General features: G+C 42.2%; 1 protein-coding gene across 1 annotated transcript in view; it reads right to left on the bottom strand.

Annotated features, from left to right (window-relative positions):
- The window catches only part of LOC105836996 (lymphocyte antigen 6D), a 72,159-nt gene extending 59,735 nt beyond the window's left edge, over positions 1–12,424 (bottom strand). The window contains exon 1 of the mRNA XM_012681439.3: positions 11,740–12,424. Coding sequence (XP_012536893.1) covers positions 11,740–11,800 — 61 coding nt within the window. The 5' untranslated portion in view covers positions 11,801–12,424. The remainder of the gene's footprint in view (positions 1–11,739) is intronic.
- Between the last annotated feature and the right edge of the window lie 338 nt (positions 12,425–12,762).

The raw sequence follows: 12,762 nt of genomic DNA on the forward strand, positions 1-12,762 counted from the left end.
ATTTCTTTATTATCTCTTTACGGAGCTACCGTATAATTATTACGTGCTAGGTTCTCGCTAGACTACCGTTTACATTTAGTCCCGCCAAGGTAAACATCTGTAAACATGATCAAATCGAAATTACACGCACGGTACGATTGAAGCAAGTTACACTTACTGTTTACCATTTCAATTTATATAATTCACAATCGTCTCGGCTTTTACGTTTATTTGCACAATCAGCCAGCGATCTTCGCAGGAGATTAAACGAGCGAGTATCAAACGCAAATTGACGTTTTAACAGGTTCACGTAGCTGACATTTTAATTAATTATCGTGGAGCGCGTAGTCGCGTAGAAAAAGAGAGAATCAAAGATCCCGGTGGTTTGCAAAGGCCACGAGCGGGAACGGCGGCTCGATTGCCCGGTCGCGATTACACAGGTGCATTTTTATCTGGAGAATGACGAGGTAATCTACGCTGACATTTCGTGAAAACGCTCTATGTGAGAATTCGCAGCGCCGTTCTGACAAGTCATTCCGATACTCCCCCCACGCAACAAAGTCATTCAGATAAAATAAGCGTCTAAGCGCTCTAGTCACGTCAAATAAATCAAGCGCAAAATAATCTCTTGCATTTTATCTAATTCCGTTCCTGTTCGTGCCATAAGTATACATATACGCGCGCGCGCGCGCCCTTGTTTCCTCGAGAAAGAAATTTTCGTAGATTTTCCGTAAGGTTCGATTTACAGTAAAAATGTCACAAGCGCGACTTCGAGGAGTCAGGACATGATTTACGGAGACGGCCGCCGCTTCTATCAATATTTATCCCTGAAGTTTCGTCGATGCATCGGTGGTTGCCCGAGATAAGTCTGGAAGAAGTGAGGCGAAATCGGGATGCGACCTCCGCACACACATTGTGAGGAGATCTTTTCTGCCAAACATACGCCGGGTCATCTGCGTTTTCGTGACCGCGTGAATTCGGAAATTATTCGTGTTGTCTCCGCCGTTTGTCTCGTCACGTCGACGACGCGGCGGTCGGGAAAGCGTCGAGAAGGCCCTTTTTTTTTTCACCTCGTCGTCGCGACGCGGAGTTCGACACGTAAGAAATCAAATGAAACCGGCATCCGGGACGACGATCGTTAACATTCATGAGCGAATGCGGATCGTAAATCATCTTGACAAATGCGCGGGTCGCCGACGATAAATCGCGAGGGAAATTTTTAATCCGCGAAATGAGCCGAAGGAAGAATTAGGCGAGTGCACGGGCGGAAGAAAGGAAGGAGCGAAGAAAATGAAGTTCCCCGAAGTGGGAATAGTCCCCGGCCGAAAATAAGTTTTTGGGGCGGCTATGTGAGATGCGCTAGGGGGTGGATTGCATAGATCGTACGATTATATTCGCTGTCCGTCGTTTTTTTCCCTCCTCGTCACGCCCTCTCACTTCCGTGTGGTTGAATAAGAGATTCGCAGGGAAGTTGATGTACATATATCAGACGTACCTTTGTGTTTTAATTATCTGTATTATTTATAAGTTACATTAATTCGTGAGTGAATCACAAATTGCGTACGAATTTATATGAAATATATATTATGCAAATTTCCTCCGCTGAATATTCCCGAGCTGCGAGCCAATCGCGAATTCGTTCCCGGGTGAGGAAAAAAAGCGGTGCTCTCGTCAAAACTCACTTGTATTATGTCCGAAATACCGGGAAATGAATTCTGCAAATAAATCCCGCGGGATTGATAAATAAATAAATGTTACATGTTTGTGCAGATATGCAACGCGTGCGCGATATGCAACGTACAGCTAACGATGCCGCCTGATCGAATTATTACGTGAGTCACGCAACATTCTACGCCTCGCGCAAGACAGAAAACCAATATAAAATGAACGTCAAACAGAGACGAGGTTGACGGTGGCGCGGTAGAAATTAACTTACAAGAATTTGCGGCACGAAGGACGAGGAACGTCGTAACTTATTGCGCCCCCGCGGGCTCTAAATTAAGACTTTACCTTCACCAAGTGCATACACGCTTTCGTGAAGCTTATTCACCCATAACGCGGTAAACATGCTGGCACATTGTTCAGTCGACACTGGCATCACGAAAATATCAAATTCTTCAAGGAACTAACGCCTATGTAATTAAAAACAAATCGTCGCATGAGGCTAAGTAGGCGAGGCCAGGGCTTATTGTTATACGGGGTCGGTTGTCAAAATGTTCCTATAACTTAATTAGTATTTGGCAAGTCATTCTCTTTTTTATGCAGATTGCTGATATAATATTAATTTGTCGTATATAAAATGATTTGCGTCAAAAGGCACCGAGTATATTATTTACAACTCTTGTTTTTTGTTTTCTTATTATTTTTTTTACGAATCAGGATTTCTTCAAATCCAAAAATTGTATGTCTTTACTAATCTTTGCTACTAATTAACCGTTATTGTAACAAAGTTTGTGAATATAATCTCTTTCACTAAAGAAATTGCTGTGTAACGATAAATTAATTCAACTAAACCGGGATTAGTGGCAATCAGTTGTAGTTTCTTTGGATACTTAAACAATCGTTTAGAGAATCGTTTACGAAAATAATACTTTAGTAGAAACTGCGAGAGCAAGGAAGAAAGATAAATAGTAGTAAATCTGAGCTTGTTATTAATTTAAGGCTGTTAGAAGGAGAAATAAAATCATATAATTCATTTATCCAATAATATAAATTATCGTCATTACTGTATAAAAATTCACGTATGGTAATCGAGAATATGGGACTAATTATTACAGTGTTACAGCTTCATTTAAAATTAAATAACTTCTTTATACAATGTCAGAATAATATTTTATAATTATATCAAAAGAATAATGCTCATAAGCGGTATTTATGTACAGAAAAAGTTTACGAAAAGGTATTTCTCCGAGTTTTGCAAAGTCTAACCTGGAATCTAACATGGCAAGTATAGCGATTTTCGAGCTTCTATCTTAAAATAGCAAAGTTTGTATTTCAATAAATTCCAATGTAAGTAATTTAATTGAAATTAAATAAAATGGGAACTGTTACGCGTTTAATGGACAATTAGCGCTCGTTGTTTACAGTCTAACTGAATAGGTATTCTATTGTCGGAAACCAAGAAACCGCGAAACGAGAAACAAGCACCATTGAGAGAAACTCGTGCCCTTTAATTTGCAAATCTGTACGACGTCGGGAAGCAACGGGGAGGCGAGCGACATTATTTTTCAATTTTACGCCGCTTCGACGTGCAAAACAGCGTCTTACGGTGTTGACAAGTAAGACGGCGCGGGGAAAAATGGCAGCCCCGGGAGAAGACGCGACAACAAAAAGATCGCACCGTGTGTTGCCGCGACGGCGAGAAGTGTTTGAAATTCTCGTCCAGAAGTTTTATCAAGTTTTCGACCTGCTGGAAAGTGAGTTCCGCGGGCGAAAGGGGTGGCGAGGCGTGAGCGCCGCGATGTGATCGAGGTTGAGAAGGGTCGCCACGGAGAATGCAGCTCTTTCATAGAGAACTCTCCCCTCGAACGCATCGTAGCTGAGCCATTCCTTCGTTACGTGCGCTGCGAGCAACGCGATGAATTATTGTCGTCCACCTTCTGCGAGACCCTCGGATCTCCTATCGCTAAGGGGTCACGTCCCGAGATATCTCTGCAATAATTTCGCGGGGCTTCAAGATATTACGTGTCATTGTAAATAGCTTTTGCATTTGAGATAAGAGGGGCGAATGAAAACTGAATGCTGGGAGTCCGGAATGTTAGAGTTATCTTAAAATTTAAATTTCTCGGCGATACACTTCTCTCATTACGCTTCACATCGTAAATATCTAATCTTCCAGCCATTTATGTCATTTGTGTCATGAAAGGTACGCCAAGCTCTTAACATTTAATTTCCTTAATGTACTTTACTTGATTTATTGCACTTTATATGTATCTTAAGAGGTTATAGGACCTTAGCAAATCAAATAATATATTTTTCAACACCATGTAAAACTTTTATTTAAATAGATGGATAAATAATGTGTTTATGCTTAAGTTTGAAAATGTGGCTTTCAAAAAATTTCTTTTCTTTCATTACAGCTTAAGAAAAGATTAAATATAGGAAGAAACTTCTGTGATCCGATACCGAATGTTATTAAAAATGTTGTTTTAAAATTTTTGATTAAATCAATTATGTTTGAGTTATATAGTTACTCTTAAAAAAATAACGTTTTAAGAAAAATGTATTCAAAGTTTTACAACACTTTTTCAATTTCGTATCTTACCTTTTGTTAATAAACTTACTTTCAGAATACCAATATTCTATATCTATATCTTTAAACTAAAGTTTGTGATATTAAAAATATCATATTTTCAAAAGAGAAAGAGAGAAAGAGGGATTCATTGATCCTTAAATATTTAATATCTCTTTGCTTTTCATTCAAGTATTTCAATTATTATTATATTTGACATTATTGGCATTCGTAAAGAAAAGAGACAGCAGTATGCATATTTATATGATATGAAATGTTATAATAAAATCGATATTACGGAGCTGCTAAGCTTCTTCCTATAATTCTCTATATTCAAATTAAACGTCTTCAACACTCTTGCACTCGCTATCACTGAGACATTGGCAAAATACGGCTCATTATCCAAGCATTACTAAATTTAAAGACTCATTAAGCGGCATATGGTCGTCAAGGATCCAACTCGAGAGAGTGAAATTGGAAGAGAGAGAGAAAGAGAGAGAGGAGAGAAGGGTGGCATAAAAGGTGCGAAAACAGCAAACGTAGAGATCGAAAGCTTTATCAGAACTTTCGTACCACATACGCACATCAGAGTCGTGAGCTCCAAAATTAAACGGAAATTACTTTAAGCTAATAGGTCAGTATTAGAACCACCACTGTGACGTAGAGTTGAAACTACGTGCTTGATTTTCCAGTTTCGTCTATTTAGCCGTTCCGCTTGCGGGAAAACGTCTTCAAATCGTTCCGAGAGTTGGGAGAAATTTAATCGCTCGCCCATTCCGGCGTAGTACGATCGCGCTTCCAACTTAATGTAAGTTATTTCATCAACAGCTGTGCTTGTTTGGTTAAGAGGATTTTAAAGAACACCCCGTTCTGAGGTAAATGCAAAACAAGTGGGGAAAGTTTCGCCTTTCGATATTTTGTATCGTGAGTGGTGTGCTCCCGATACGACTCTACCCGTTACTCTAAAAGATATACTTGAAAAATTCACAACTGGAGAGGTCTGCATGGTGGAGAGTGGTATTGTGAGGAACACTCTGGTATGACAGCGGTCTACATTTGAACTAGGTCGCGGGCGTACCAGGCGGAATTGAACTCTTCGTCTCGATGCATTACTTCCGGCTTGCCGTGAAATTTTAAGCCATGTATACGATTTGTCGATACGTCAACGGGAGCCTATACTTTTTTAACACGCGGTTGATCTTTCGTACGAAATGTTCGCCGCAGCCGGTTTCGAAAATTAATACGTTGCAATGTTTTACGTAACAACTCTGGTTCAATGCATTTTCTTCAATTTAACATAACTGAATATTTTAAACGTTTCAATGCAATACGTATTTGTATTATAAGTTATATAATAACGTTGCTCCGACTGGCTTTATCCATACACTAGCTAACTAGAATAGCTAGAAAAATTCGCGACTGTATAAACTGTGGATTTTTGTTTGTTTAATTCTCTAAGCAGATTTTCTACATAAAATCTAAGCTAAGAATAAATTTTTCAAAAGTGAGATAAAATTTACATGATTTTCACTTGCAGATTGCATAATTTAAAAAATAGTGACTGTATTATTAATATTAGATCATTTTATGCATTTGTAGTTTTCTAAAACAGTTTTTATATTTTTCTCTTTTGTATTTTTCTCATACTGCGGTGTGAAATATAAAATGCGGAGTAATACATTTCCATCCAAAAACAAATTGATATGCCAGTATTGGTAACCTTCTTTTATATATGTAGCAGTATTATCTTTTTATATTTATTTTTTTGCGACAAGGACTGTGAGGTCGTCGTTAAATTAGCTGATTATTATTAGGCTCGCCATGCTGTACATAGGGATAGATGTTCTTACGTCATCGGCAACTGACGGCGTCATCGACGGGATCACAATGACAAACACGTATGATGATAGAATGCATACATAACCACGAGCGAACCTGTTATTCTACATGAGCCAATAAAGTGTCACGAAAATAGATGTCGATATATGAATATCGAGGGCTCGACAAACTCATGATTATGGAAGACCCTTGGACGCGGTGGGCCCTCCGTACCCGCCAAATAGTCAGGCTAAATTTATACTCGCTATCACCTGAATGAGCTCATCTAAATGCTTCCCTAAAAGCCATTACGCTTACTCTCTTCCTCTGTGTGTACGGAAAATGCGTTTCTAACTCGTGAATGGAAAGACTAAAGGGACATTCAATCACGCCCGCAAACGGTCGGTATTCCCTCTTTTCGCATTCGCGACTTCTACGATCTTCGATTCGATTCGAGACTGATCCATCGTTTCAGCGTTGTACACCATCCATATTGGCGACATGGTGCATTTGTAGACACACACACAACCTGCTTTCGCAATTTATTTATTTCTCCTATTAACAAGAAGCGTATTCTGCGAGATTGAATGCTGTTTCTTCTGAGTCGCTCGAAGAGAAAAAGAAGAAGAAGAATGTAACGTGGAAGGAAGTAAACGCGATTCATTTGATGCTCGAGAACAGGCAATGGAAATGCCGAGAAAGAGAGGGGGAGAGAGAGAGAGAGAGAGAGAGAGAGAGAGACATCTTCCGTCAAGTAAATTCCGTGCGTCAGTAGTCAGGACCAAATTTCTCCCGCTGTTTCCATTCACGAATAGATAACCGACTTATCGCGGCTAAATTATGAGGCAACTTCGAGGCCCGCGGTGATGATAAGTCATGTCGTCGGCTGTCCGATAGTAGCCAACCGGCCGGATAGCAGCTATGCATGGCGACGGTGGTCTAATTTCACCGAACAGTGGCCCGATTTCCCTCGCCTACAACGGAGGATGGCATTCCATCCGCCGGAGGATTAACGGCCGTCTGACACGTCGCGGTCTGACCAACGGTTGATGTTCTCTTTGAGGGAAGAGATCGAAAGGTCTCTCCGCGGTTTTGGATTCTATCGGTTAGAACTCCGCGAGTCGTAAAACGCAAATAGCTCAAGGGAAATGGTAGATCACGGCGTAGTGCTCGCCGCCGTTAAAGTCAAACTTACGCGGTAAAATGCGGTACGGACACGTCAGGTGGGAAAAGTGCTTTTCCGCATCGGGAAAACATCGTAAAAGGTAAGAAAGTGAGAAGGAATCTGCGTTTATTCCGGATGATGGTGTCCCGGTGGACCCGAGGGCCGATTTCCCTTCCTGTTTTTTTCCTCCGGCGACGTCGATACCAACGAGCTGGGCTGGCAGCAAAGCTGACGCTCTTGAAAATAAGACCGATACAAAGCGCCGCGAGCATAAAGGAATTATAGGAATTATAAGAGAGAAAAAAGGAAAGCTAGGGCGAATGTCTGCGCAACGACGTTATCAAGGGAATGTCTTTAAGGAGACAGCGGCCTTTGTCTTCGCTCTCCTGGATACAGAGACCCCCGACAAGGTAGTGGTATTAGTAAACGCCTCGTAAACGGTGTGTTAACATTTACAACGGGAAACGCGGCGAACCGCCCACCGTTGTGTGTACCAGCGAGAGCTTAACAAATGCGGATACAATACGAGCCGATATTCATTACTGAAGTTGAGTCGAGGGTATTTCTTCAGCTTCGATCACGAGTGATATAAACGTCCGTGTAAATTGTCAGTCAGTTTTTTTATCGGCTTCAAAACCGTGCACGTAAAATGCTTTGGCGCTTAAAAGCGCTATTTCCTCGTAATTGGAAGTTCAGCGCGGCACGATAATCGTTCGGCGGCCGACCTTGAAATCATTATCGAACGGACGCGAATTGCGCGGAGGATGTATGCGGGGACCGTGAGGAATCACGACGCGCGCGATATGCAACGGCAATGAGTCAGATTGTGCGGCTGCTTACGGGACGTAGCCCGATAAGGGCTAATGTATAGCGTGATAGGCATTAACGTAAATCGCTATAAATTATAATTTCATGGCTTCCGCGATTAATTCCCGACGAGATAGAATGACGTCGTGAACGTCGAGATATCGGACCGCCGCGCGGGTCCTGGGGAGGACAGTCGAAATTTCGGCCCGAAGTCAAGGGCTCGTTCCGGCATTCATCTTACGAATTGGGGTCGTCAACGCGGTTTTAGTTTTCTCTCTCTCTCTCTCTCTCTCTCGTTGTTTTTTTTTTGTTGCCCTTTTATCTCCTGTTTCATTTTGCATCGACCTTCGATGCGCCCGATGTGCCTTCTTGTTGGACGTGTCGAAAGCGCGCGGCTCAAAGAAAACGGGTCGCGGCAAAATGCGGTCAAATGTATTTTCGCCGACCTATTTTTTCGCGGCTTCATATTTTCGATTTCGAGAATATGTGTCCACGTGGACATTCCGATTGCTCGCGGGGATCGATGCGCGTCACCGAAGGGACAAGGTTTCCAAAGGCGCGCAATAGTAAACATTTTGAGTGAAATCCCCCCCCTCCCCTCCCCTCCCCCAGCTCACATCGACATTTTATCAGATATAAACGTATCCTAGTTTTGCCGCGTTTTATCTATATACTACGTGCGGCGTTTCTGCGACTCGGGAAAGCTGCACGCTCGAACGGGCGCGTGTTCGAGATCTATCGTGTAATAACACAGAAGGGATCCGTGCGTCAGAGATGAAAAATAGCTTTACTGATATTCAACCGCATCGCCACGGGGCGAGGACGAGAGGGTACGGGTGCGAATTATCCTATCTAAATACAAAACCCAGCGGAAATAAACTATTGTGTCGGCGGGAGTGCCTCTCCCAGGACGGTGATTGCCAGCGCCGACGAGGATTAGGATCAGATTTACCCGGGCCCCTTTGTAATCCCTCAGCGCGGACGTTCGCGCGAAGTAATAAAGCGACGGTTGCGCACCTTGTACACTTACAACGCCATATCGCTTTACCGCTCTCGATGAATAGGGAAACTCCAGAGTGACACTACGGTCGGATTACCAGCTTCCAGAAAGATTCACGCGCGCGCGCGCGCGCGAACGAGAGAGAGAAGGATAGAGTGCAGCGACTCCATATTCATTGCTCTATTAAATGATGTGCCCGCGCGGACCTCCATTACGTGATTAGCTCTGAGAAGGAGAGCCTCGATTTGTTCAGACCAAACAACTTGCCTACTTTTCAAGTCTCATAAAGTGAAACGTCACTCTAACAGAACGAAAATTGTGCTTGTGTAATTTTTCGAGCAGTTCTTTCTAATAAGAGTCAAAATTTTGAGTGAAAATTCATTTTTGTAGAATGAAAATTGAGTTTGTGCAATTGCCGAGTGATTTTTCACTCTACGAGATTTAAAGTGTATCCTACGCAATCAGGTCACATTTGCTTCTTCTTGTTCATATAATTTCAAAATACCATTAAAAGTTAAATTATCATGTAACTCGAGAGAGGTCTTAACTGATCAAGCAATTAAAATAGTTAAGCTCAGTTAACTTTAATTATTTTCCTTCGTCGCGAGCTAGGTCAGTTGTATTTATAAAATCCAGGAAGTTTTAACTCGCGGTATCTCTTTTTCAGAAATTCCGTGTAAACACGTCTAATCTACGGTTGACCTTTATTAGATTCAACAAGAAAATTACAGCGTACTATTTTGTGCAATTTTACAAGATCTGACTTCTTTCACACTGCAACCCGACAGACTAACCATGTTGACCTTTGACATAGATTTCTTAGTTGGATCTCATGTGCCATAAGCAGATATAATACTTGAGCAAAAGTCAGTTCATCAGCAAGATTACACTATTAACTACGAAATTAGGCCGCTAAATATATTGGATATACATATATATATAAAGAGAGAGAGTAGAACGTCCTTCCTGAAATCCCAATTTCATAGGAAGGAGAAGGGGTGGAAGTGGCCTATAATCCGCCGTGCGCAAAACGCCCATCGATGCATGTAACCGTGTGCGCATAATCGTCCGATGCAAAACGGATTGATGACGGGGAAAACACGAAAATGTGTGTTCTGAATATATTCGAGAAATAAAAGTCCATTTGAAAATAATTCTTACATTGCTGCAATAACTCGAAAATCCTATAGCAAAAAGTTACGAGTGATATCACGGTGAAGTCATGGTAACGTGCGAATGTCAGTCTTTGTTATAAAATAATATCGTCATGATATCGTGACAATATGTACGTTGCTATAAGGGATATTTTTGTTCTTTTATGACGAATATATTTTTTGCAAACGTATAACCTTCTTATCACGTCACGCTCACGACTGGCAAACAGCTTCGCTGTTATTTTTCACGATTACCAAGTCACAAAGCGAATTTCATAGCCGAAAAACTTCAGTAGTAAAAAACTTACAGCAAAAACTTCGTTCTTACATATGTAATAATCAAACGTGGCAATGGTAATCTATTTTCCGCTTACAAACAGCATCACCATAATTCGAGCCGCGTTTCCCATCCATGATGTATCATTCACGTGGAGCAGTCGAAAATCTAATTAGTCGCGTTCGTACGTTGATTTCGTTAAAGCACGAATATTCGATGGAATAATGTTGTTCGTTATCAAGGAAACTGAGATGCCCTGATAAATGATCATCGCGTTCTTAAATTTCTCCACTTCTTTAACGAATCATCGTTATTCTTTACTAAAAATATGTAACAAATTGTGTAGTATCCCCCTCCCTCCCAATACTTTCCTTTAACTTAGAATTTAGTGGTCAAAAATGTTCAAAAAAATTTATTATAAATAGAAATGTGCTTTACTTGTGTTATTAATGAAAATAATTTTAATTATAAAAGATTTTAATTTTTATTTACTAGCAAAGAAAAAAAAAGAAGAAAACTTTTTCAGCTATATCAAAGGCAATTGAATTTATTTGTAAAACACAATATTTTTATATCTTTCCCGATAATTAATGTGCTCTAAAGAGTCATTCAATTGCGTCAGCACATATTGCACTTGCATTAAAAAAGTGGTACTTTTACTAAATGTCAAGAGTAAAAGTGCCACTTTGAGTGTAATTTTCGACGAATAAAATATGTGCATGTTATGTAATATGCGATACGTTAAACGGCGTTAATTGTATACTTCTCGGCACTATATAATTAACCAATTTTAATGGCTGTACAAAATGGCGACTACAAGCTACGACTAGCTGCTGACATAACGTACAATATTTTTTAATTTTATCAAGTAGCTAAGAATTGTACAAATAATTATACGAAATGTAAACTACAAATTCGAAACGTTATTCTCGAGAATATTGTCATTTTTACTGCTGGTAATATGCTCATTTTTACTGCACAAAACTGCCGGTTGGAAAACTGTTAAACGTTAGCTAAGACGTCAATTTGTGCCTTTCGAAAATCCGAGGTGAGATAAAACTAATTCTCTGTGGCGTTCCTACTACGAGTATTTAAATCGCATAAATATCCCTGAAGAGATTTACAGAATGTAGTTTCGAGTACCTCTCTCCCTCCCACCCTTCACGATTATATCGCAACTATAATGTCCTAACGCGTTTTCAAACTCGCAAATCAAAATGAAATTTACGAAAATCTTCGTTAAGATCGATTTCTCGTCTGGGACATCTCGCCTCTTTGGAGACGATTCGGCTCTGACGCAACACTCACCGATGCAGACGACGAGCGCCACGGCGAGAATCGGCGGGAAAGCCCTCGGGGACGAAAACATGCTGCGGCCGGAGTCTCAGCGAGAATGAGAGTCGAGAATAATTACGTCCGGCGAGGAGACGAGAAGTCACTCAGTTGCCTTGCAGCGTCCACGCGGGACCGGGGAGTGGAACTGATGACGGTGCCAACCGTTGAAGGGGCGGGACCGAAAGACGGTGACCCGCGCGAAAAACGAAAGGAAAAAGGCACTGCGTGCACCGCGCTACCCGCTCGTCTCGATCACTGCGTAATTCCCGCGGATACGTGGTCCACACCCTCTCGTGATTAACACCGAGGATCGATCTCGATCCCCGCACTGGGCACGGATCTGGGACGCGAACGATCTATCTATCTATCTCTTCTTCGTCTCTTTCTTTCAAGTTTTTCCTCAACAATGTTGCCCTCGCGAATAATCGGCGCGGCACATCCGCGCTTACTTTTCCTTTGCCTTTGTTTTCCGCCCCCCTCTCTCACGTACATGCAACCCCCGCGCGATTAATCGACAGAGCGTTTTCGCGGGTGGTACCCCCGAATTCGTTGGGCGAGGCAGGGCGGGGGCGGGAGGGTGGCTTTTTACAGGGAGGCGCGTCCTACCACCGGTACGTCTGTTGCGGCGCCAACGTCGAACTGACTTTCCCTACGTTACGGCGGCCGCTCTGCAGCAGTGGCGGCGCGCCGTTCCGCGCCGGACCGCGTCGTCGCGCGGGTACATTCCGCGTCACGTGTGCGCCCGTGGGCGTGCTCCGGATGCAGCGGGACGCTGACGCCGAGGGCCGTGCGCGAGGGAACGGTTCTCGCCCGCGGGCCCCCGGAGAAGAGACCGACGACGCTCAGAGAAGCCAGCCCGACGCGCTCCGCACCGTCGTACGATTCGTTTTTTTTTTTTTTTTTTCTATCGGGATTTACAGAAATTTACATCACGAAGCAACGTCATTCTTAATTTATCGATACCTGTCAACATTCGAATCAGTCACTGTCCGACTC

The sequence above is a fragment of the Monomorium pharaonis genome, chromosome 1, assembly GCF_013373865.1.
Source record: "Monomorium pharaonis isolate MP-MQ-018 chromosome 1, ASM1337386v2, whole genome shotgun sequence".
NCBI lineage: Eukaryota > Metazoa > Arthropoda > Insecta > Hymenoptera > Formicidae > Monomorium > Monomorium pharaonis.